Raw genomic sequence first — 26990 nt, 5'->3', positions numbered from 1 at the left:
TTGATATATAAGTCATAGATTAAAATTAATGATTTATCAATAAGAGAATTTTAATATATGAAAATAAAATTATCTCGCTATCCGTTTTATTTCATTTATTGCAGAATTTCTTATAATTTAATAAATAGCTTCAATCGATATTTTTATATAATAAATCTTATTATTTGTTTTGGCCGTTACATCTTTCAAAAGATCATAAATTTTTTAATTTCTTTTATCTGCATCTTGATGCAAATTAAGATGAACGATAGTTCTAGAATCCTGAAATGACATAAATATTTATCTGGCAAAGCAAAAGTTATGCTTTTATGCAATCACTCGTTGGTTTGTTTCATCTTTGCCTTGTCGTTCTATAGCTCTAGAAATGCTACTCATACGTGTATACAAATACAACTTTTTCTCACTAATAGCAGTTGTTAAAACCAGTGCTTCTGAAGCGGAGAAACCATCACGTCACGATTATTTTCCCTTTCGAATAAAACGAGTTTTGTATTTGTTTCACGGAAATGTTATTAAAGATAATTTGAAAATTTAATTCTGTAAAATATTTTATGGAATTATTTATGTGTTACTTCTGTAATTTTTGTTTCGTAATTTGTTCGTTGGTACATTTATAAAGTTTATAATATAGTTTGCAAAACGTAGTCGTGCATTATGATAAGTCATATACATTTTGAATTTTACAGTAAAGCAGTCATTGTTCTTTGAAAAATAATGAATTGGTGAATTCATATTTTATAAATAATTCTAATTTCTTTTATATTTCTTATTTATGTCATAAATATGCTATTATATCTCGTTTGTATTTAACGATAAGAAATAATGAATATGTCTTTATTTCTTACATAAATGAATCATATTTATTACAATTATAATATTACAAAAATATATTAACATCGATATAAAAAAAAATCAAATAATTTTCAGTCTAATATTTATTAATATTTATTAAAAATATGTATAAATTTCAGAAAATTCTATTTAAATGAAAAAATTGTTTAAAAGAATGGCATTAAAATCATCATTTTTATCTTGAAAAGCATTAAATTGTGAATTGACTTGAAATTTAAAAAACACGTATTCATAATATTAACAATTTCGTAATTTTTCGTTAATCCGAGTATTAAAAAAAATTTGAAATTTTGTAACTTTCCTTTCTGCGATATTTTTAATAGATCGATATTATAAGAATCGGTTTCATCAATATCAACTTTTTTTTTCTAAAATTATTTTTCCATCGATCCATGAAGTGTCATCGTGACTTTATCAATCTTATGATAATTATAGTGACGTGTATATCGTCCGACAAGAAGCAATGTTGATAAAATCCTATCACGTAATTTCTCAAGACTCGAGTGAATTGATTTTTCAGAACTCGCGCAAGATGCATTGAAGAAATGCCAACGATCGATGACTGAAGGCAGCTGTGATTTGAAATGATAAAATCTTGTCTGATATAATCTTTTTTTTTTCTCATCTAATCTAACTTTTTTGCAGCTGTTCCTTTCGTCAGTCATCGTTTTCTGTCAATAGCCAAATGTCAAAAATTTTGAAAAGATGGAACTAAAAAATGGTCTAGATACGATACGATTATTAATTTTTCTATTTAATTTGAATGATATAAATGTATGTAAGTAAACATCAAATATGTAGATAGTTTGCATTGACAGGTATCTGTACGGCTCTTATATCGTGTTTTATTATTCATAGACAATTCTCTGTAAATTTAAACAAGTTTTAAAAAAAGATAACAGTCTTTGAAAAATATTAATAATAATCTTGAATAATTTATATTCATTCATAAAACAAAATGTTGTATGTAATATATACTATAAAACTTTTGCGCAATGTTATAATTTAGTGGGAATAATCAACATTTTCATATTTTTTAAAACAATATAACATTGAAATCTATTTAAATATTTTTAGAAATAACTATATAAAATAATATTTTTATATAGTTTTTAAAATGTTACAATATTGAGAATAGTTTGAATTATTTTCGAAATAAAAAAAGAGTTCGAAAAAATGAAATATGGAAATTATTCTTATTGATAATATTTTTTTTTTTTGGGGGGGATAATGAATAAAATTTATATTGTTTTGTTTTCTGTTTTTAATCAATTGAAATTAGAAAAATAATACAATTTTTAAATATAAGAATATTTTATAATTTTAATATAAGAAAATTGTTCTTGTAATAAGTTTTTTTTAAGATGTTAAAGTGTTGAGGTTATCCTTATTTTTTATTAATAAACCTGCCCTTTTTTTATTGCATCTCTTGTACAAAAGAGATACAACATAATCTAACGTAATGATCTTGAAATAATTTTAATTAAAAATATTTCAACGATACACTCTTGTATTATTTTCTTTACATTTTTTTTTTTTTAAATACAAAAACTTTTTTACTGTGCATGCCAATATTTTTTTATTATCTTAAGTTTAATTTTATGCTAATACGTCGTTTTCAAATTAATAAAACGATAATGTTAATTAAGTCGAAAAATCGGGAGATCGTAATAGGGTTATATAAGTACATAGGGGTTGATAAAAATACTCACTACTAGAATAATTCTAGTAACTTCTCAAATTACTATATTTGTTCCTTTAGAAAATTTATTTTGTTCATATTCAAGGCCATTTTGTCGTGACGTATTACATACATGAAATCGATAAACTTGTCTAGAAGTATATAATAAGAATTAATGGAACGTAATGGAAAGAGGATGCAGAGTTTCATTTAAAAGACAATGATTAATAAATGATTAAATCTTAAACAAATTAAATTCAGCAAAATATTTTATATAATAATATAATGTTTTTACATAATATTATTAAAACAGTTTTCAAGAAATAGTTCATCTTACATATATCAGATATTATTATATATTATAATGGCGTTTTTCTTTCTCAGTAATAAAAAAAACTTATCTCAGTACTTCAGTATTTATTCTTTTATTTAAAAAAAAATTATACAAATGTTAAATCTAACATCAAATAAATTGATTCAAAATTCATAGACAAGCTTATTTATAATAATTAAAAATAAAATAATATCATATTTTAAATTACCTATTTTAAAAATAATATGGAAAATATTAATCTATTCCATTTCTCCTAATGTCACTTATCATAATTATTTATTTTAGTTATTTAATTTTATTTGTATAGCGATTTACCTACATCGTCATCGATCTCGTGATGAATCTAGTCGCTGAAATCCGGTGGCGTCGGGTGTGAAGAAGAAACGTTTAATAGAATTACCATAAAACGTTAGGTTAATAAGTATGTATATCTAGACGCGAGACTCGGCTCGTACCAAGCGAGAAATGACGACGTAGGAAGAATGCATAATCGCATCACGTTTTCGCTATTCCACTCGTAACACGTGACTGCACATAGTTTCTTGTACGCGCGACTGCATACACCAAAGATGCATACTACGTGTGCAGCGCGCACGACACGTGTCTTATGTGGAAAAAAAAGGAAGAAAAAAAAAGAAAAAGATCCGCTCGTTATACTCGTCCGCTTGATGAGAACGCTTCGAAGGACGTTTAAATCTTACTATTTCTTGCTGACGAATGAGGAATAGTATTTCCTGTTTGGACGTCTATTAAAACATCTTAATACATCTAAGATTCATGTTTCTTACTGATTTTCATGTTCAGAGAAGGAAGTTGATAAAAAAAGATCGGATTAAATTTTGCTCGAGTTTTAATTGAGTTTTTAAATATTTATAGTATTATTATTTAGTATCATAGTTGAATCTGACAAATATATAATATTTACTTCTTATTGTTTTCCAATATATTTGAATTTTATTTATATAAAAAATTTTTATGCCACCTTTTCTCAAATTATATTCTTTTGATACAAAATTGAAATTTCTGATAGTAAAAATTTACAATATTTAGTATTATACACAGACAAGAAGGGAATTAGATAGAAGGATAAAGAACGTTATAAGCCTAATACTTTCCATTATATTGCATTGAATGCAAATATAACATAAATAATTAATTAAAAATTTCTCATTAAAATTTATACAAGAAAAATTTCAAATTTTACATTTGCAATAAGATATAAGCTTAAAAATGCAGAAATTTTTAATAGAAAAATTCTAATTAAATAATTTTCAATATTGCATTTTTGATAAAAGAAAAGTATCAGGAGGTGCATAAGCAAAATTAATGCCATTCCTTTTTATCCGTGACGTCACGAATATCTCCTTGTATATTCTGTATTCCTATTAACAAGTCGAAGCTTCCGGTATTTATCCACAAGATGGCGCCACTGATACTAAATTCTTTTATTTCTTTTACTTATATTTATATGCAAAGTATATTTCGTCAACAATTTATAAGAAAAAGAAGAAACGCAGTGACAATTGTATGATGCTCAAAAATATTTACTTGAGAGATATCATAAAGCAACTTGTATGTAAATTCTGAAGTGAAAAATATTGAAAAATATTGAAGAGAAATAAAAAATATAAAGATATAAAAAATATATCACTAAAATTTATAATTTTAATTTTGTTGTTAGATTAAATTTTTATATCTAAAACTTTTGGCACACAGCTAAAAAAAAATTTATAATACTTATCAAAAAAATAAAATAAATTTAATTGATCATTTAGATATTTTTCAATCATTATTATTATATAAAATATAATCTTATATTTTCTTATAGGAATAAATAGGAATAAGTAGTTAAATGTAAATGAATATATGTTAGATAATATTAAACAAAATAATATTTAAAAATATACATATTACATATATGTTGATTCATGATTTACAATGATTCATATATTCATTTTTGTTGATAGTGAAAACTTGAAAAACAAATATTTAAAAAATAAATGTTCGAAAAATTTGCATTCTTATAAATGAATCAACTTTTTGAAAATCTATTATTAATTTGTCATGTCATACATATCTGTATAATAAATGGTATCTTTACTTTTGTAACAGCATGATACTTATATTCGATTATTATAATACTATTATAATAATCGATACATATTATAATTATTATTATAATATGAATATAATTATGTAATTATTTAATTTTATTCATCTCTTCATTGCATCACCTGCTTATATATATTAAAAGAAATATATTAATTTTAATTAACAATATGTTAATATGTAAATTTTATATAAATAATAGAAGAAATAAATATTATATATTTCTCATGAAAGAGAAAGTATATTATATATATTAGAACAGATACGTAGATAACAAAAATAAAAATTTGTCGATTTATTATGTATCCAATATAAAAAAATCTAAAATGATTTTCGGTGATTATATGCCATTCCTACAGTTTCTTGTCGTTCAAAAAAATCAGAAAAAATTCATTTCAAATTTCCAAACCATTTATTGAATAAAATCCATCATCATAATTTATAAAATCGCAAGGTTATTCCAATAGTTGATGTTAGTTCTAGGTAACCCACATTTGTAAGATAGACCGCTTTTATAACGCTTTCTCGAGTAAAGGTACCCATCTGCTGGGGCACCTGACTCGATTCACCTGCCACAAGTATGCACGTTGGTACGCGGGCCGCTCGTTCGCCTGACATCGTCAGGTGTTTCTTCTTCCTACGGCTTTAACGGCACGCCGTGTCTCGAAACAAAGAAGAGGGTGCAAACCGAACTAACATTCTCTCATTTCCCTTTTTTTTTTCCATATCTGATGAAGATCCAGTCGCGGATAATCGGCCCGTTGACTTTTTAAATTTCGCGTCGATCCGCTTCCTTAACCCACTAATAAGAAGATGATCAAGTTTCATGGCAGTTCGTCTTTGTACAGCTGTTCTGTTGCATGCTTTGTTTTTGACGTAATTGTGTAAAAGTTATACGTAGACACATTGTTGATATATATGATGTTATTTTCGAAAAAGATCAAGTCAAATGATTAATAGTAATATTAAAAAAGTGATTGAAAAAAAATCTCTAACATTTCATTAATAAATAATAGAATTGTTGTTCATTTATTATATATTATTATTATTAATGTAAACATACACTAGTTATAAATGATTGGAATAAAAAATAAAAAACAAAAAATATATTGATCCATTTTAATAAAAAGAACAACTTCTTCCTGTAATTAAATATAATATTTTAAATTAATAATGTAACAAGTTAGAATAACAAAATTTTAAAAAATGTGAAAAAAATTAAAATCAGTAAAAAATTATTATTTATAAAAAATATTAATATTAAATCTTATTTTAATATATATAATAATTTCTTTACATTATCTTTTATCTATCTAATTAATAATAAAACTTGTTTTAGTTGTTTGATATAGTATAAATTTATTATATATATGAGAAATTAATTATATAGTAAATAATATTTAAGAAAAAGTTTTAAAAATATAATAAAATTGATTATTAATTAACATAAACATAATGTAAGTTACGTATGACAACTAAAAGTTTAAATTTAAAACTCCTTTAATATATATAACATATATATGATTATAACAAATCAAAAATGAAAACATTAACATGTTAATGTAAAATATTTCGTGAATGTTCTGAAATTTTTCCTAGTTTATTTCTTTTTGCAAAAAGTATGATCGTCTCATTGTAAAATATTTTTTCATGAGTTTCTGATAAAAGAATACGCATACATCCATTTCATTCAGTAGCTGTTAAATATGTTTTATTTTTTAGATTATATCTGCACAATATGTATTATATGGAAGTTAAAAATATTCATTTTTCATACTGACCATGGCTTTTCCTTCGTACATAAATACTTACATTAATCAATATATATAAGATAAAATGCAATACATCAAAAAAATAATCGTTATACATTTTTTTTCCGAGATTTATAGCCTTTTTATAGCCTTTAATAAACTCGTCTAATCTCGCGTATAATATAGCATAAAGTAATAATCACAGCGATTGTGAGAGTTAAAGAGTTAAACTTTAGAAAGAAAACGAAGAAGCAAAACGATGTACGAATACATTCGTGCACTAAAGCATTTAGTTGAAGGATCGCGTGTAATATTTGCGACACACGCGAATACAACATAGGACACGCGACATCGCGTTCCGGTCTTTCGTTTCGTTTCGTTCCATTCCGTTCTGTTCCACTCGGTTCTGTTCCATCCCGTTCCGTTCTGTTCGCCTTACTCGCAGTGTGCGTGTGCAATGTGCACCGATGTCACGCCATCATGCCATTAACCGTCCGGTACAATATGCGCATAGACCATCGTCTCCGTCGGGCCACGATTCGTGGCATTGCCCCGCCGCCATCGTCTTTGCAATAGCTATTATATATACATATGTATGTCATATCACATAAAAATAGATCAAGTTATGAGGACATGAACAAAAAATGCATAAGAATGATTTCGATTTTTTCGATAGTTGATAATTTCAATAGTTTTTTAAGAATCACACTTACATATTAATGAAATGATAGTTTTTTTGATAAATTAAATTAACATATTAAAATAACATCAATGAAATGAAATGTAAATATTTATATATATGTATTTTTAATTCTGCCAGTGAGTGATCATAAAAAAATAAGAAATTTTATAAATCAAAATTTAATAGTAAGAAAAAAATACAAAGTGTATTAATCGAAATAAGTTTAACTTCCTTTCATATAAATGATATAAATAACCAGTTATCACAGTATACTAAAAATACATATTTGATTAACTGTTTTGTTGAAGTTTTCTTAAAACTATAAAAATTCTTATAGAATTTTGCAAACTATATTCTTTATCTTCTATATTAATGTCTTCATTGTAATATTTTATAGCATAATAAATGACATTTGTTATTTTTAAAGATATGTTTCAAAAAATACATTATAGATGCAAAAATTTTTCATTTTTCACCTAGAATAACCATATGAAAAACAAAGTAAATAACTTTTATCATTCATATATTTTAAAACGATTATTTTGATATATCGATATTTAGTTTTTATATCAATTATTTATTAACAAAATGGCAATTTTATAATAAGATATCACATCTTTGTGGCAAAAACAGGTATATGACCTGACTGATCTAACCTATACTAAAAACGAGACCGCGAATTGTATGGCATTAACGCGCACTGCGCGTAGTCAGAAAACGATGTGATATTGACCGAGGCAGCAACTGTAGCGTAGCGAAAAGCTGTATATCGAATCGCACAAACGAGACAGAGAAAGGAGAAAAAGAAAGAAATACGGCATAAAGTAGCACATCCCGCTGGATGACCGCGGAATCGCTCTCTGTGTTAATGTTTAAATGTATGTTGTACATCAGTGACGAAAGAGAACGAGAGAAAAGCATATAAAATGCAACGCTGTCGAATAGCAGTAGACGAGCAGCCAGCGATTAACTCGATCCGTTCCGTGGTTCGAGTATAGTACTTGAAAAAAGAGGAAGCGAGAATGAAATGCGAGAAAGAAAAGTGAGAAAGAACGAGTGGGGGAGGTCGGAACGGTTCGGAAGAGAGATAGGTTTGTATGAAAAGAAAAGAAACTACGGGAAGGAAGGAGACAGTCGAGGGGTAGGAGGATGGAAGGAGTTTGCACGCGGCGCGGAACCGGTTATGTTCTGTCGAGAGGTTAGGTAGGTGAACGAAGGGAAGAGGGAAAATCAGCTAACCAACGACACATACGACGATGTCACCTCGCGTGTATTCTGCATGCAGTCCACTCCATGCAGGTAACAGCAAATCCATCGACGCTGCGGCTTTCTGATGCGCGCGCGCACGTTCGCTCGTTCTATATCCCCACGTAACTGCTCCCCTCTTATCCCCTTTCCTCGCTCGGTTACTCCCGTGCAACTTGCAGCATGACGTCACGCTCGTATACGAGAAAACGAGATGAGCGACGCTGCGTAGGGAGCTTCGACGAAGGCGTACGAGAAACAAGCGAGATGCTGCGCAGTCAGAACGGCAAGGTGTCTGACACAAGGCACTTTTTCTCCCCTCTCGCTCCCTTCTCGTTCCCCCTTTCTCCTTCACGTTTACTCCCACTCCTTATTTCGTCCTTGTTCATCTTTCTGAACTATTTCTCTTTTTCTCTTTGCCTGTTTACAAACACGCATAAACTCGGCCGAATACATGACATCATCGCGCAATCTTGTGATGCCAACGAAAGAACGATAGAGAGACGACAACTGGTCCCCGTTCTCTTGGCGGCTCTTATTGCTGTTGGTTGATCGATCTAAAAGCGACCCGCCGCTACTTTCATTTTCTCACGTTTTGCGTGTCTTCGACTTAAATCGATGCTAGTTATTTAGCTTATTGCTTTCAAAAGTTTTAATCCTATATATACATGCGTAAAAACTAAGAATAAAATAAATTATGAAAACGGAATACTAAAATTCATGTTGAATAGTAATTAACATCATATTTTCGCCAAATGGATCGAATGGATAATAAAATATTGACGAGAGAATAAATTAACTGCGTGTTGTGTCACGAGAAATAGCGTAACACATAACGTAATGTAGAGTAGCACCATTATCATCCTGCTCATCTCTACAGTTTAGTCTCGTGTCACGTAGCGTCCGTGACTAGTAACAAGTAGACGAGCTATCGTGACGTCATCATTATCAGTAGGGTACTGAATTAGGTCGTATATCGCGCGCATATCCTCTTCCCTTGGTCCATTTCGAACGGTAAACATTGCACGGGGGTTGATTTAAAGGATCATTCGTATTCCTGACGATTTCTCGTCACGCGAACTCTCTGGGTCGTTGCCATTTTGATTTGACCCATTGATAAAAAAAAATTAAGCATATTTTTCTTATATTCTTCTATTGGAAAGAGAGATATTTAGATCTATAAAATTTGTTATTTTATTAATAAAATCATAATTGTATTAAATATTTGCATAAAATAAAAGTTAATATCTTACGCAAAGAATAGCTACAAAATTGTATTTAAGATATAAAAAATATATTTATAAATCTACAAATCTTAATTTTATTTTAAACATTGTATTAATTTAAGAAGCATTTCTTTTATCTGTTAATTTTATTATTAATAATAATAATTATAATTATAATAATTATTATTATAATTAAATAATTATAAAATTAAAACAACCAGGATCAAACATTTATGTATGTATACAATATACGATTTTAACTGTTTGAACTATCAATGAGGTCAAGGACAGTCAGACGATTTACAAAATATTTTTTGTAATATGCGTATAATATATACTATAGAGAGAAAAACTAAAAATACATTTACAAAAAATTTGAATATTCATCTGAAAAGGTATATGAACCTTAGCAGAAATAACCTAACGCAACCTCGGGTCAATATCGCAATGGACCCTTGAAGAATCTAGTGTTTTTGATTTGGATAGTAGCAAGCGCAACGCTTTTCAGGCAAAAGGTTAGTAGAGAAGCGCCGGATTGATTTTCTCTGGCTAGCGTATATTGTGACGTGACAGAATGATATTATCCGTTCTGAACAACGTGCTGTTCTTTACGATCGAACCACACTGAAGGTACTTTCATTATGGAACTGTGATGGGTTTTTTTTGATTGATACACTTTTCAAATTAATTAAAACAGATTAAGAAATATGAAAAATATATATGTACATATGAGAATAATAAAGTCTTTATTTAAATCGTCGAATGTTTGAAAAATAAGCAGAACTTATACGAATCTACATAGCAAGGAAAGAGGCTTTGAATTTCCGGCACATAAGGAAGTCTGACAACGCTGCATGATTTTTCGCAATGTTGCCACAATCTCGTGACGTCACAAGACATACGACTCTCGAACGAGCACGTAAAGCAGCTCGCCGGTAAAACCAAACTTACGCTCGGAAAAGTACAACGCTCTCTTTGTTACTTGATAGAAATAATCAGAGATTATATCTAACCGTTTTATTTACACTTATTGTTAGTGAAATGTAAAAATTACATCTTTTATACTTTACTTTTATACTCATTTCGATAAAGGCGTAAATTTAAGAAAAATAATATTATAATTCAACCGATAAAATTTTTAGGTCAATATGCTTCTGAAATCAAGATTCATTAAAATTTTTAATAAATGTATATAAATTATTCTTCAAATATTGATTATTTGCCGTAAATTTCTTTAATGTATTTTATTATTATGCAATTATTTCTAATTTTTTAATGTTGTTTCTTTAGCGAAATTTAAAAATCAATAAAAAATAGTAGATATAGATTATTAAGATTATTATTGCTGCAAAGTGTTGATGATTTGCGATGATTTTTTGCGCAAGAAAAAAATAAATTATCTTGTTTTTGTACGCTACCAATAGCAAAGCATTCCGTTTAAGAATTTTTAAATTCTATTATATAATGATTCAGCAGCGATAATTATACATATAATCCTATGACATATGACTTACCAGGTGTGTCCGGATATTTACTGTCATTTAAGTTATCAAATATTAATATTTAAGAAATTATAATTCTCGGCGTAATGATTGTCGTTTGCACTGGTTGGCTCTTCTATCATCAATGATAATCTAGTAAATGATATCAAATTTTTTGCAAGATTGTAAACATAAGATTCTATCACGTGACCAGATTCGTTTGAAAAAATCTTCCGTTCAAAGTAGATCGTTATCGAGTATATATAGATAACACGAAATTAATAAAATCATGTTTTTATTAAAAGATATATTTTTCGAATGTTTATCTTTTTATATATACATAAATACATGTTTATATGAAAGATTTTATTTTGTAAATTAAATATATCGCATATATTTTTTGATAAACTTATGTATTAATGTATTACGTATAACATACGTGAAATATACAATTTTAATATAATTTTAATGTAATTGCATTTGATTGTAGTCGTAATGTAGTAATGCAGACAAATTAGAAATTAAAGTATATTAAAGAAGGTGTCATCGAGCCAGACGTGTCTACCGCGTGTCTCGACGAAGCGGAAATAATTTTGCAGCGCGTCGCGCTAGATAAAGTCGCCCTATCAGACGCCCCTATAAAATATGGTAGCCTAATGTAGCTGGTACTTGTCATTATTAAATACATGATCTTTTTATAAGTGTGTGTATCATTAATATGCAGTGTGCCCTGCAAAATTGCCGCGTGAGTACACTCGGAAAAATAATTATGTAGATCCTTTGCTGACACAGAACATGGAAGAATTAATCGGTAAAATCGAAATTAGTGATAGAGTTATCAATTCTTAGTTGTAATTAAATGGATTTGATGCATTTGATATGTTCTGTAAATTTAACTGAATTGAATTATCTTGCATATAAAATCAAAAATTAAAAACAAGTTGTATTAAAATTACCAATTGATCAAATTTTTGATCGGTATATGTATATATTCAAACAATTCTTTTTATTAATACAAATTGTAGAAAATAAAGAATTAATTAAGATTTTCGATAAAATAATGATATAGATGTTTTTTAAATGCAATTTTTGAAAATTAATAAAAATATACTAAAAAATTAATTTGAAATATGCTATGATATATTGATTTTTATTGACTGCAATAGAATGATCTTTCTTTTTATTTTATACAATAAAGCAAATTATGATAATAGAATTATAGATACACAAAACTATATATTCATTTTTATTTTATTTTATTTTTATTAATAGTTATTCATTTTTCTTTGTTTCGTTTCGTATAGATTGTGTATATATGTATTAAAGTGTGTAAAGTTTTTGTTTTTTTACATCATTGCATCTAAGATTTATATTACGAAATCATATCATAGTTTGATGTTAGAGTGATGTCATTTCTTTAAACATTCAATATTGGACAATGTATTGAACTCTTAAAATGCACATCATAATATTCCTAGAATGAATAATAATAGAATTATATTTTTCAGTTTATATATATATATATATAAATATATATATATGTATGTATCTTTTTCTATATAGAATAAAATACTTTTTTTCATTACATATATTAATAAGAATACATTTAAATTAAATTTTAAAATTATGTTATAATTAAAGTTTTATTATATATGTATGCAACATTATGTATTATTTTCAAAGATTACATGAATTTTTATCGCGTTTTGCTTAACATAAGATATAAAATTGATTTCAACATCATATATCGAGTTATAGATGACGAAAAGATATTATCGTGAATACAATAATCATATAATTTAATACGTTTTCTGATAAGATGTTACTATCTTATCGTATCTTTCTTTCTTTTTTTTTTTACAATATTATTTACAGTTAATACAGAGATTAATTTTTTTGTTTAAGTCATAAAACTATTATAAAATATCTATGTAATTAATAATTAATTATATAAAAATACTATTACAAAAATAATTTATCAATGGATATCTATAAAACATAATCTGAAGTTCCATTACGCATCATTTGTTGTTGAACAATAACAATGCAATCAATAACTAAATTATCTATGCATATATTCTGAATGCCAAGCCTCCTGTTATCGCTATTTCCTTATCAGACAGAAAACCTGATAAAACGGCATGCCACTATGTGATCACCGGGTTCATATTATAGTAAGAATAGCCATTGTCATTTGGTTTAAATAATTTCGTTTGAGCACATTCTAAGATTGCACTTTACACATGTCTCATTGAATCAAAGTCATTAATCAACAGAGAACAGCAATTAAGATAAAAGAAGATTAAATTGATGCTATTAAGATTGTCATGAAAAAAATGAAAGAATCATTTCGAGAATTATATATGAAATCGTATACAATAATTGTTTTCGAATAAAATTTTTTACATTCGTTATGTAAAAAATTAATATAATAATTATAAATTGAAAAAATAAAACTTTTTATATTTCGTGAAAAAACTTTGAAAATAAGTAAGTTAGATTGAAAGAATTAGTAAAGTTTTTTATTTCTAATAATTTATATAATATAAAATAAAATAAATATTTCTAAATTTTAATTGTTACATAATTGTAATGTAATGCTAAATTATAAATATAGCAAATATATAGCAAAATGCTTAAAATTGTATACATTAAGATAGTACATAGTAAGTTGTATACCAGCATTGATATATATTTATATATTATTTTATATCTTCGTTCATTATTCTCGTCAATTAAGTATATTAATAAACATTGAATACAACTAGAGCGTAATCCGATTTTAGATTTCTGTTCATAGTCTCTTAAATAAATACAATCATATTTCTTACTAAGCCCCATTTTAATTCGAAGTCAACTAAAATTTGAGATATCATATGCAGATTAGAATGGGTGGAGCCAATTTTTCAATTTTTCTACGTGCATATATTCTATCGAGAATTATATTGTTAACATAATTAAATTAAAAAGAGAAACAAAAATAATCTGTATTAGATATTCAGTCAATTGAATAATCGTCAGTTTAACTTCCTAATAAATTATAAGATTTTATCTATATTCAGTAAAACTGAAGAGTAGTTCGTTAACAGCATTTTCTCGAGTGTAAAGTGGACCTCTCGTTGCGAAGAGTGGGTATGGAACGAGTGCGCGCGCGTATTATCGTCATCTTTTTTCTCAACTCTTTTCCCCTCTCTTTTTCTCTTATTCACTCGATCAGTGTGTTCGCGCTCAAGTCCCGGTCGCTGACTACGTGTCCCCCTAGGGCAAACATCTATGCGCATGCGCAGCTTTGCGATTATGACGTCATGCACCATGACGCCACAACGCCCGATTGGCGGAGCGCGTCGTAGCCGTCGTTGTGTCGTCGTCGTCGCGTTGTCGAATAGTGGAAGGTAAAGCGGGGCAAGGAAAAGGGAAGGATCGGCGAGGGGGAAGAGAGCGACACCCGTAGCTCCGCTTTACCGCCGCATTCTCGAGCGTTCGTCTCCGTTCGTCTCCTCGTACGGCAAGCAAGCGAGCGAATGCACGTCGTCGTGTCGCGCGCATACCATTATTTCGTGTCTCGTGTTCAACCTAGAATACGGTTTCTCTTGTATACGTATCAGCAGCGTACATCTGTGCATCAGTATTAATGACGCTTAGTCGTTAGTCAGTTTTCGATAAACGTTTATTGCTAGAATAAGTGTGGTAAAAATATCTGGCGTCCGAGTAACGTGTTCTTCTTTTTCTTTGCTCCGCCTTTACGGCGCGTCGCTCACTTCGAGCGCTAGTAATACGCGTTTGCTAAAATTTCGATGCTCAATATTTTCAAACTTTTGAACATCATTTTTCGTGGCGTTACGATACAATCCATTAGTTACGATACAAAGTGGAAAGGAAACGTGGAAGACGGGAATATAATGGGAATATATTGAGTGATTTTTTCGAGAGTGAAATTGATTTTACGTGGTGTTTATTTTTCGGAGACTAGCACAGTCTCTCATAATAAATATGCTATAAAACCGTTATCGTGCATCCAAAAAGTGCATAAAGGATATACAGAAACAGAATAATAGACGTGAAAAAGTGGATGTGAGTGATACGTTAGTACGTTGTGACAACGACGACGACTCGGCGGAATATTCGTGGACGAAGAAATCGACCAAAATGATGGGGAAGAGAACGCAGTGCTACTTGTGCGATCTGCCTAGAATGCCCTGGGCAATGATCACGGAATTTTCGGAACCCGTGTGCCGTGGTTGTGTGAATTATGAAGGTGCCGATAGAATAGATGCAGTATTGGAATCGGCTAAGCAAATGAAAAAAGCACACGGTTTCCATGAAGCTAGATCTTCTACATCAAAAGCTTATAGAACATCCGGACATACTGAACACAATGGAGGTGCTAATTTGGACGTTCTACCGATACAGAATACTGGTCAAAACCATTCAAGGCATCACAATATTGCTAGTTATTCGCAGCTTCATCATCGAAACTCCATTACCGAATTTAACTCAGGTACATCAAGACAGCAAATTTCTCGGCAACACGAGGAAACTCATGAGATTGCGAATGGCATGAGGAGTAATAACGTAAGAATCCCAAACGCCCACCTAGCTGCAGTGGCGCATCACGTGAATCTTAGCCACAACAGAGGTATCGCACAACTCAAACGAAGTATTTCTACAATCGATGAGGATGAGCATGCTGAAAAGAGACTTTCGTTGGAAGAACAGCATTCGGTCAGGCCACCATTGACTAGAGGTGATTCCTTGCCAGCTGTAAGTCTTGCCGTCAGTTATGTACAAGATAGAAGCAAGGAGAAACATCCTGTGAGAGCACCCAGCTTTGAGACCGCCACTTCATTCAAGGCCAATGGTGAGTTATACGCAGATAGCACAATGTGGATATTTGTATTGTGAATAACTTATGAATATTCCATTTTAAATTTGTTAATCTTTTCATTATTTTTGATTTTAACCTAAAATTATCTATAGATGTATTTATAGATATATTTATAAAATTATTTTTTCATATTATCTTTTTATAAGATTATAAGTAAAATATTATCTTGCAAAAAGTTAAATAGTTTGGAAGATAATTTAGATATTTTTTCCGATCTCATTCCGAATCATTCTAATATCCTATTATAATATTAAACTATTATTTATAATTGAAATATATATATTTTATCGATCATATCGCCTTATAATTAAAGTATTTTACTTTCTTCCATTTTGAACCAGATGGTTTTCTTTGCATGTTCTTATCGGCTGGTAGTAAAAATAGGAAAACGTTTAGTCGTTCGCGTGGCCATCTGGCACGAGAAAAGAGCCGCGTGCATGAGTTAAAATTCAGCCTTTGGGCTTCGAGGAATCATCGCGCACAGTAAAAGAAAATTACATCTTTCTTCTCTCTTTCTTTCTACCATATCACAATCACTCATTGCTTGCGGTTCCGAGTGAATGCTTCGAGTTCCCTCTTCGTTTCTTTCAACCAGTTCCTCCTTCATTCTGGACGAACGGCAGTCGTCCAAACGCGTATAAAGGAGACGTACGTTGAGCACGTGATGAGACGACCAAAAGATACACCGAGTTGCCGTGCCGTACCGTGCCGTGACGTCCAATCGAATGACGTCACTCAGTATATTTAGATACAATGAATGAGTTCGTTGTTGCTCAATACAAATCTCATCAACCATTGCAAATATTTTACAAATATAATTTCATTGCTAGTTTGTAATCAATCAGATAAGCAATCCCTTTAAAAAGAAAAACAGATTACAAAAGTATAAGGTGTTTTTCTTTTTAAACTATGTAAATTTCATATTCTAAAGTACCTGTTATTTATATATATTTTCAAACAGTACATAAAAAGCATAATTTTTACAAAAAATTTTTTTTTTATTAATTGAAATACTACGTTCATATTATTTCAATATTATTTCAATACTTTTGAAAACTTTTCTATTTGTACGTAATATATTTTCTTTTTTTCACGACTGCATCGTAAACGTAACTGTAGCGTAGTCTTCTTTTTATCTAGTATCTTCTTTTTTCTTTCCGTTGTACGTAGCTCATTGACGAGACGAGTTGACGATACTCGAGTTGAGATTCGCGTTTGCTGCGCCTGTACATATATGTACAGTACGTACAGTCGGGGTGACCTTGGTCATCGACCGTTATTTCGACACTGGCCACTTTCTAATTCGACCTTAACGCGCGTGTGTTTACGGTTATCGAGTGGTGGTTCGCTGCAATGACTGCGGGTTGGCCATCTGTCCTACCGTTTCGCTTCTCGCTATAAATATTTCCTGGAAAATTTTGACTGTTTCTTTTCGCGGAACAAAAATTTAGCATCATATTCACCATTCCGAGAAACGATCGTGATTTATTATTGTTTAAATCATGAAAAAGTATATTTCGAATATCTCTTAAATTTTTCGTGATATAATTAAGAAAAGTAGCGTTCCAATTGTTATCTATTGAAATTTTTAGATTATTATGTTAATTGATTTTATTTATTGATTTTTTATAATCAAATTAATATTTACATAAAAATATTTTTAAAGATATTTTAATAAAACTTATATTAAAATAAATAATTTTCCAATTTTTGTAAAAATAATTATATTCTTACAATACATTTATATTTTGAAAATTTAAGATTTTGAATTTATATTAATCATTTTTTTCAAATAACATTTATTTTTTTAAAATATTTTTAATAATATTTATTTCTTGCATGTTAAGTATAAAAAAAAGTTGTTTAAATATTATAAAAATATTCAAGCATATCTGAATTAAAGATTTGATAAAATAACGGGACAATGTCAATGATTTTATCTAATTTCAATATTTTTCGATTACGAGGCTTAATAGTTATCATTTATTTTCAAATAAAATGATTAATTGATAAATTATATAAATCATTTTGGAAAAATTTAAAATTATTAAAAGCTGTTTTATATAAAATGATCGCGTGGAATACTTGAATTAGGTAAACGGAATCAAATTGGATGAACGGAATCAGATACGCTAGAAAACGGAAAATACGTCGTAAATTGTGCTTTTAAGATATATATATATATATAAAAGATAGATGTTATAATGAAACATGGAGGTCTGGTTAACTGTTGATGATAGCTGTAAATACATTTGGATTGTGGCTAAGAAATTTTTTCTACATGGAACAATAATCAAAATGATATTTTGACTTAATTCTGTTTCTTTTTGTCTCATCTTTTTTTATTCTTAGTGATATCGTTTTCAACGGAAATATAGAATTCCTGTTTGCGTACGTATGTTTTGATAAAAATAGATTACCGCTGGCAAATAGTAGAGTCTGGAAATAAATATGAATTTTCGAGAAAATTTGTATAGAATAAAAAATTTTTCATTTCATTATTTTAATATGTATGTTGATAAGAAGATTTTATTTTCTTAATAATAGAAACAGGTTAGATTAAATTGCTATTAATTTGTTTAGTTAAGTTGGAATTTTTAAAATTTATTTTTAGTTAAGTTTGTTATTTGTTATATTTAAATTTGTGCATATTTTTTTTATAATTTTAAGTAATATAATAAGTAATATATATTTATTTTCATAAACATATAGTAGCAAACATTATAATATCATCTTTGTTTATCCTTATCGTATTAAAACAGTCGGGACAATATAATTCTACGTACAATTATCTGACCGCTCATGTGATATTTTCCCTCTCTTGCTACTTAAATTTATTGCTCATTTTACTCTGTGTGCACGTTTTATTTTCTCTCGTCACTCTCAGACTGTTAAGCAATATTAAGCACTGTTATTTTGTTTAATAAAGAAATTTAAAATACTTTCCTGTTCCTTAAACGCTAATATTTTCTATATAAATTTAATAAAAAAATATGTACATATAATTTAAATAAAAAATAATTAAAAATTTTAATTTAATATGTTCTAATATTTTTATCATTGATTATTTTTTAAAATAATATCAATTTTTGATATATTATAAATTGCAAAAAATATTTATTAATTTTTTTTATTCAAAGAATCAAATATATATATAATCATATATACTTGCATACGAAAGAGATGGATGAGAAATAATGGCCTATCAGCAACTGTAGTAACTGAGTAAACGAGAACAGTAAACCTGAATCATGTTTCGCAATGATCGCCACAGTTCGTGAGTTCTCGACTATGCTCGATCGATCGCGTACAGAGCATGTATACATTGGCTTCGTCCTACGTCACTGGGCAAGTATCGTGTTCGCATGTACGTTCGTCTCTCTTCTCTTCGCATCGTGCTGCATACAAGACGTTGCAAAATACATGAAAAACTTTACTCTCATAGAGAGAGACTATACTAAGTAAAGAATATTATATATCGATAAAAACCTTCTATCTTTATGTATATTTATATTAGTTTTACTGTTACTATTCATATAAAGTATTAAAAGAGCGATTTTGTTTTCGATTATTCGACTTTCGTCGCAAAATAGAATACGACGTAGAATATATCTTTGTCTAAGTGATAAATGTCGTCAATATTTAGATTATTTACAAGTTAAATATGTTTCCTCGTGTTATGAATAATTTACCAAGGTTAGCTTTAAGTTAGTAAGAAATGTAACCTAAACATTTCGGATCACTATGTAGAGAGACGTCAACCGTAAATGTGCGCGTTGACGGCGTCAACGACGCGTTGGGAGGGTCATACTTTCGAAACAAGGCCACTATAGCCGACCGGTTAACAACGTTATACAAAGCGCAGAGTATGACTAAGCCGACCGCCTACATGCGTGATGCGATGTCTGTTACAAAACTGCGCATGCGTTTTCTTTTCCTTCGGTCTCTTGCTTCTCTTGCTTCGTCAGCTTCTCTTCAACTTGTCATTTTCCTTCATTTCTTTCGGTATGGCAGAGTTGCTGTTACGTTTCTTCGTGTATGATTGAAAAGATAGAGAGTGGCAACGGTTTTCGCTTTATCAAAGTCGTCACGGAAAAGTACCGGTCACACATCTTCTCGATGGTAGACCACACTTTACTCGAGACCTCGATGATTTGTATAGTTGGTTATTTGTAGTGGGGACAGATACGTGCGGATGCTGCGTTGCATTGAAATACACAAGCTTGTCATGGATATACTTGACAAAGATATCGCGTGTCACGGTCCTTCATAGAACGTGACGAAACGATACTTTTTTCTTAATATCGATTCACTTATCTGTTCATGCCAGTGGCATGCGTTTCTTCATATGTGAATTTGAAAACATACAAATATTGCGCCGAGAAAAATAATGATATATGTGATCATTGAAAAAGAACATATTATAAATTTCATTGTATATAGTATATAACTGATAACATGAAATGATAGAGTATTGTCACGATTTGTAAATCTGCTTGTGGAAGTTTACCATTCTTAAATATGAATATTCAATGTGATTAAATAAATAATTTATTTTATATTTTTTACTCTCTATTTTGATAAATTATTTATGAAAAATCGATATTATTTGCATATAAAAATTATTAATATTATTTCCACGAACTTTTTAATTTGACAAATAAAAAGGATTATTGTTTATTAATTTTATTATTTTTTTATTTTATTAACTTCTATTTAATAATGTTCAATGAAGTTAATAAATAGAAACATTATTAAATGAAATAAATATGACAGAATATTTTTCTCTTATTTATTGACATTTTCTAATCCTTCAAGTATTCCATATGTCGTATGAATCTTAAATATAGAAATCGATAGTGTTTGAAAAAATTTTAATATATATATTACATATATATACATGGAATTTGTTTTTTAAGCTAATTTTGAAATTTCAATTTCAATTAAAAATCAGTTTCGATTGATAGTCCAAAAAAGCGTTCAATATTTATCTTATTTGAAAGATTAATGTTTAATAGATTAATTAAAAGAACGTTTAGACAACTATTAGACAAAGCGATATATATATATCATATTGTCAATGAAATACTATTTAATGCTATTTAATGCTAATATTTTTGTGTTAATGAATATGAAATTTAAAAAAATTAGCAATGTAACATTGTAATATTATATGATGTTTCATAATGATTTTTTATTTATTTTATTTATGAATATTATAATCGATTTCAATATTTCATTAAAATTCCAAATTATTATATTTTTATTCTATACAATATTGTTAATTGCAATTAAATTATGATTGAAATCAATTAAAATATATTTCATGAAAGTTCAAAATTTTTTGTATTATCTTTAACCAACATATCGAAAATTCGAAGGCCAGCCACTATATATATAATATTGTGATATCATGTAGTATATCGTACAATTGAATCTTTACAGTAAATAAATGTTTACGAGTAACACGTGCGTCGCATATTAATGATTTTATCGTTGAAAGTGACCTGAAATAATATATAAATAATTCGTAAACAATATCAAAATGTGTAACTTCGCAATTCTTCTGTGAGTACATTATACCAATACATTATACATTACACTAATATTGAGACACTCAATATTCGTGTATAGCAATGGTCGCGCGCTCAAACAAATAACTCACGAAAACTTCGTACACAGCTGGTGACACAGATGGCATGTCTTGTATGTCTCGTTCAGTTAGCGATCTCTTGTAGAATATCAATTTTATGATAACGTTTAACTAACCCAACTTAAAGCTGAAATAAAACGAGTTCAAAGAAAGAAATATATTCGTCTTTATACTTCTTTTTAACATTCATCATAGGTTACGTCGTAACAAGAATGAACAGGTATAGTTTGTATGGCTACTGTTATGCGTTACAATGTAATACTATGTTGAATGTTAAAAACATAAACGTTACGTCGGTTTTTTGACTATGTGGTTTTTAACGGGAAATAGTTGTCTTTTCATTCGATTCTAAATGTTTGGAAATTAATCGAATTGTCATTATTGTCTATTTATTTATAAGGAAACGAAGTCTGTCTGCCCTCGATGCAATGAATGAATGAGAAAAGTACATTCATTGCAATTAGCATAATCGGACGACGTCATCATGAAGAGAGGAAAGAATATCTATTTCTGTCTTTCAATGAATCGTTGGAATTCTTTTTGTTCCTATCTAATACTTATTGATTATTATTTCGAGTAATATTGAATTTTTGACAATTGGAAATCAGTTGATCACGTTAATGATGTATAATAAACAAAAATTATAATAACGATAGCAATGCGATAAGATTTGTTCGAATTTCAGGAGCGTATGTCGGTCCATCTATTCCATTAGCACCAGCAAATGTAGCAGCGAATGGTGGAGGGTCTCCTCTTCGTCCACGAACTAGCCCTCCACCACCGCCACCACCAGCACAAGAAACCACTAACGATAATCCACAGACGAATCATCATCAGGTAATCGAATTAAAATGTTACTGAACACATTTATAATGATAATAGTCAAAAATTCATTATTTAAACGTATCATTGGACCTTAACAATAGATTTTAGGTTTGTTTGAATTTATTTAATTTTATAATATTAAATTTTAACAAATGTTATGATATTAAATGCAGGGCATTGAGATATTCTAAAATTAAATAATTAATATTAAATTGTTATTGATTATAAAGATCCAATATTTACAATTATATTAATTATGGATTATAAATTTTTATTTGAAATAAAAATTGAAAATAATTTTGTAGGGTACAACAAATGGCCCGTCTCCAATGGCCGCGCTCATGTCGGTTGCTGATAATTTAGCATCACCAGAATCAGTGCCACAACCACCAAACAATCCAAGTCCAACTAGCAGAAGCCCACCGACTACGGCTACAAACGCTCAACAACGCAGTGCCTCCAGAGGGTCGCAGCATAGCCCGAATAGTTCAGGTAATTTTCTTTTTATTTATTTCTTTTTCTATAATTCTCAATTAATATTGTTAAGTCGTGGGTAAAAGAACATTAATTGCATTCTATTTTTATTTTTAAGTTTATTTTTATTAAGTTATATAATATAAAATGAATAGTCTAACTTAAATTTAACTAAAAATATTGTGATATTTATGATTCAACAAAATCAATTAAATTAAGTTATTATTGTATATGAAATGATTAGAAAAATATTAAATTAAATTATATGTATATTAATTATTTATAGCATCGTCGGGTAGGAGGTCCAGCGGTTCAAGGCACGTATCGTCAACGACTGTAACAACATCATCAGAGGGAGCAGTTGCTCAAGTTGCTGGAGCTGAACAAGTCTCAGCACCAATATTAAAATGCACCCTGTGTCAAGAACGCCTCGAGGACACACATTTCGTTCAGTGTCCCAGCGTACCACATCACAAATTCTGTTTCCCATGTAGCCGAGAGAGCATAAAGAGACAGGGTGCTGGATCAGAGGTGAATTTTCATCTAATATAATCTTGTATTTGGGATGAACGATTATTATTTAATATAATAACATTTTCCGTTAATTTTAATTATTTCAGGTTTATTGCCCAAGTGGTGAGAAGTGTCCACTGGCGAACAGCCAAGTGCCATGGGCGTTTATGCAGGGCGAGATAGCCACAATCTTGGGCGACGATACCACCGGTTCTGGGCTTAAAGTAAAGAAAGAAAGAGAAACTTAAAGATTCTCATACTGTTTTAAAACGGGGCTCAATTTTTGCACCCTCTTTGACGAGGGTTAATTATGGTGGAACCGTGAAGGTTTAACCAAAAAAATACTTTTGGTAAAGGTGATAAATGTTGGCGGCGATATTGCCAACATTATTCGATTCGAGCCAAAGACGTTGTCGGTGCAAATTTGGAATTAATAACGAAGTTGTTGATGTTGTTGTCGGGGAAAGTGGACGATTTTTTTCAGCGATTTATTTCGCTGAACGTTCTATTCACCGAGACAACAGACTGTTTCGATCGATCAATCGTTCGTTCGATCAATTGTTTTTTGACTGGTTTTGAGAAGAAGTCTTTGGCACTTTTTGACATACTGGCGTCGGTTCTGCATACGTGTGTATATATGGGATTATCATAGGACGGTTAATGCGCGAAGAAGTAAAATAAAAAAAAAAAAATAAAAAATAAAAAAAAAAAAGAAAAAAAAAAGATACGTGATTTCTATCGAATATATTCGAATTAACGTAGTAGAAGAAATCACGGGAGAGATTTTGTGTCCGGTTTGGGTTTGTACTTAGGCTCGATCGCCTTTCTTTATTGTTTCTTGTGTCGCGAACATTTTCGCGTTTTTTGAAGTACAACACATACAAAGGACATACACTGTACACACAATGTATACACATACAAACATGATTTGTTGCGTACACATACACAAATTACTAAACACACATATACGTACACATAAAATACATAACATGATACTATTAAAATTAGGCGGTTGTATTGTACTTTATTTTTATTCACGCTATATCGTGATCGCGGATTAACCGGAGTCGGAAGTATCGTGCTTCGGTGTTCTAAAATCCGTCGAGAAAATCTCTGACGGATGTCCTTTTCTAATCTTTCATTTGTATACTCTTTCTACTATTATCACACACTCGTTGTATGATAGAAACATAAAAAAAACATGGCGGATATATGTAGACCCAGCGTATGGGTTTTCTGTACATTGTGTATATGTGTACATACCACATTATTAATAAAACTTATGGACTAAAGAGGAATAACCATTTTTAAATGTACAAAAGAAAAATTTACATTCGTTTTGCGTGTTATTCTTATTAAATTATTTTTCTTTTTTTTTTCTTCTTTCTTCTCGAATTATTATAAAATAAACGAAAAAAAATCGTACATCCAAAAATATTTTACAAAATACTTGAGCGCATTTTGTTTTTGTTTTTTCTTTTCGTTCTTTCTCGTTTGCAAAAATTTACGAAATCTTTTTGTAAGATTTGTCTGGTGGTATCTGAAAAAAAAAAAAACTACGAGAGAGGAGAGAAGGATTTGGAAAGGAAGGAGTGGGTATCGTTCTTATCCAGTCATTCATAATAAAAAAAAAAAAAAATCGGTATCCGATTATGTAACGTCCACTTTCGCCTTTAGTTTATTTGCTAGACTTTAAGTGAGAGGGCCTTTTGGTTTTTCATTTTGCCGATGAAAAAGATGACGCCCGTCAAATAGGAACCATACACTCGCTATTGTCTCTAAAAACGTAAAAAAAAAAAAAAAAAAAAACGATAAAAAATGAAGAAATGAAAAGTGAAACAAAGCGGAAAAAAGGGGGATGGAAAGAAACGAAATGAGAAACCGAAAAAAAACGTAAGCAAGCATATATATATCTTGGTATCTAACTGGTGTCCGAGAATTTTTATCACGAGTTTTCTCCGCTCCGAATAAGAGCATTTCTCGGACACGAGCATGACTCCTTTTTGTATATATTTGTACAAAATGGATATTGGCACAATAGACTAAGAACAGAGTGACGAAATGGCGCGAGATCGAAAATTGCAAAACGATCACGCGTTTGCGTGGCTCAGATTCTAATCAAAGACGCTTCGTACTATCGTTAGACTCTGATTTCCGGTGGAACTTGATGAACTCATCGTTTCTGTTGGTCAACGGCGCTCTTTTTTCGAATCACATGCTGCTTCGATACTCATTCGAGAATCCATCGAAGCAGCCTGTGTGTAGAGGCTATCTGCGTTAGCGTAAGCAAACTTATTGTAACGAAGTAGGAGTGCAAAATTGATGCAAAAATGAGTGAGAGAATGCTGAGTGATGAGACATGGTGCGAAAGAGATATTAATCCTTTCGTGACTGTACCCTTAGTACTGAGAGTGTTCTTTTTTTATTTATGTATATATATATATATATATATATATATATATATATATATATATATATATATACATAAGTCAAAGTAACTTTTGTGATACGGAAAGAAATATGTGTACTAATATTTAAGTACAGTTGATGGAAGTGTTGTAATGAGATCATAAGATTTGTTTAGGTATTAATCCTCTATAACGTTTTGTAATTTGGAATTCAGTAACTATGTATTACGTATAAGATATTTCTTACTATATTGTACTATATCTTATAAATATATTACAATAATAATATTAAATAATTTGTTTATACCATTTATTGGTTTCAAGATTTCAAATGAAAAACCTATCGATTAATTATATTTTTTTTTTTTTATAAATAAAAGTTATGGAGGGTTAATAATCGAAGTTCGAGTTTTGCTCAGGATTGTATAATGTCAACATAGAGTTATTTCTTTTTTAATAGTATGTTTAAAAAAAAATTTTGTACATATAGTTTAGAAAACAGGTTCTGCAAATATGTTATTTTTAATATATATATAGAATAATACATATATGTAGAAATTACAATTTTGCAATGCTGCATCTACATATAATTTCGCAATAATGGCAACTATATTGCTTTTCTTTTTTATGAAAATAAGTGAAAGTATAGTTAGATGTTTGAAAAACAATTAATATAACATTTGGAGTTATTAGATTGTCTTTTCATACCAGAAATTTATTATAAAGCATAAGTAAATGAAAAAGCTATCATTTTTTTTTTAGAAATATTTAAAATAAAAATTATAAATAGAAAATACAGAGTCCAATTTAATATTCCAGAAATTCTGGGTGTGACCAATTTTGCCTTATGATACTGAGTCATAACAGTCGT

At 29.3% G+C, this 26990-nt stretch overlaps 2 protein-coding genes, 1 long non-coding RNA gene and 1 pseudogene across 4 annotated transcripts in view; 3 read left to right on the top strand and 1 right to left on the bottom strand.

Moving 5' to 3' along the window:
• The window catches only part of LOC100864512 (uncharacterized), a 64240-nt gene that overhangs the window by 15936 nt on the left and 21314 nt on the right, over positions 1-26990 (top strand). The window lies entirely within an intron of this gene.
• LOC147657298 (uncharacterized) lies at positions 8437-9440 on the top strand (annotated as a pseudogene).
• Positions 14820-25044, top strand: Pits (Protein interacting with Ttk69 and Sin3A). The gene is made up of 5 exons (XM_003691570.4): positions 14820-16219; positions 22585-22736; positions 23030-23216; positions 23485-23729; positions 23819-25044. Exons 1-5 carry the CDS (start codon positions 15508-15510, stop codon positions 23957-23959), a joined length of 1437 nt encoding a protein of 478 aa, XP_003691618.1. The 5' UTR covers positions 14820-15507; the 3' UTR covers positions 23960-25044.
• LOC147657297 (uncharacterized) lies at positions 19307-20120 on the bottom strand. Its single transcript, XR_015292675.1, has 2 exons — positions 19736-20120; positions 19307-19644 (listed from the first exon to the last, which is right to left on the bottom strand). It is a non-coding gene; the product is annotated as an uncharacterized LOC147657297 (long non-coding RNA).

Source organism: Apis florea, unplaced genomic scaffold (assembly GCF_048593485.1).
Source record: "Apis florea isolate Af1SG1 unplaced genomic scaffold, ASM4859348v1 contig_3193_pilon, whole genome shotgun sequence".
Lineage (NCBI taxonomy): Eukaryota > Metazoa > Arthropoda > Insecta > Hymenoptera > Apidae > Apis > Apis florea.
Note: the sequence above shows the minus strand (reverse complement) of the source record. Positions and strands in the feature narration are given on the sequence as shown.

Excerpts from the sequence above, each read along its gene's own strand:
- Pits (XM_003691570.4), top strand. The coding sequence starts at position 15,508 with ATGATGGGGAAGAGAACGCAGTGCTACTTGTGCGATCTGCCTAGAATG. Across the intron at positions 16,220-22,584 it reads CACTTCATTCAAGGCCAATG|GAGCGTATGTCGGTCCATCT; the intron begins GTGAGTTATACG and ends TTCGAATTTCAG. Across the intron at positions 23,217-23,484 it reads GCATAGCCCGAATAGTTCAG|CATCGTCGGGTAGGAGGTCC; the intron begins GTAATTTTCTTT and ends AATTATTTATAG.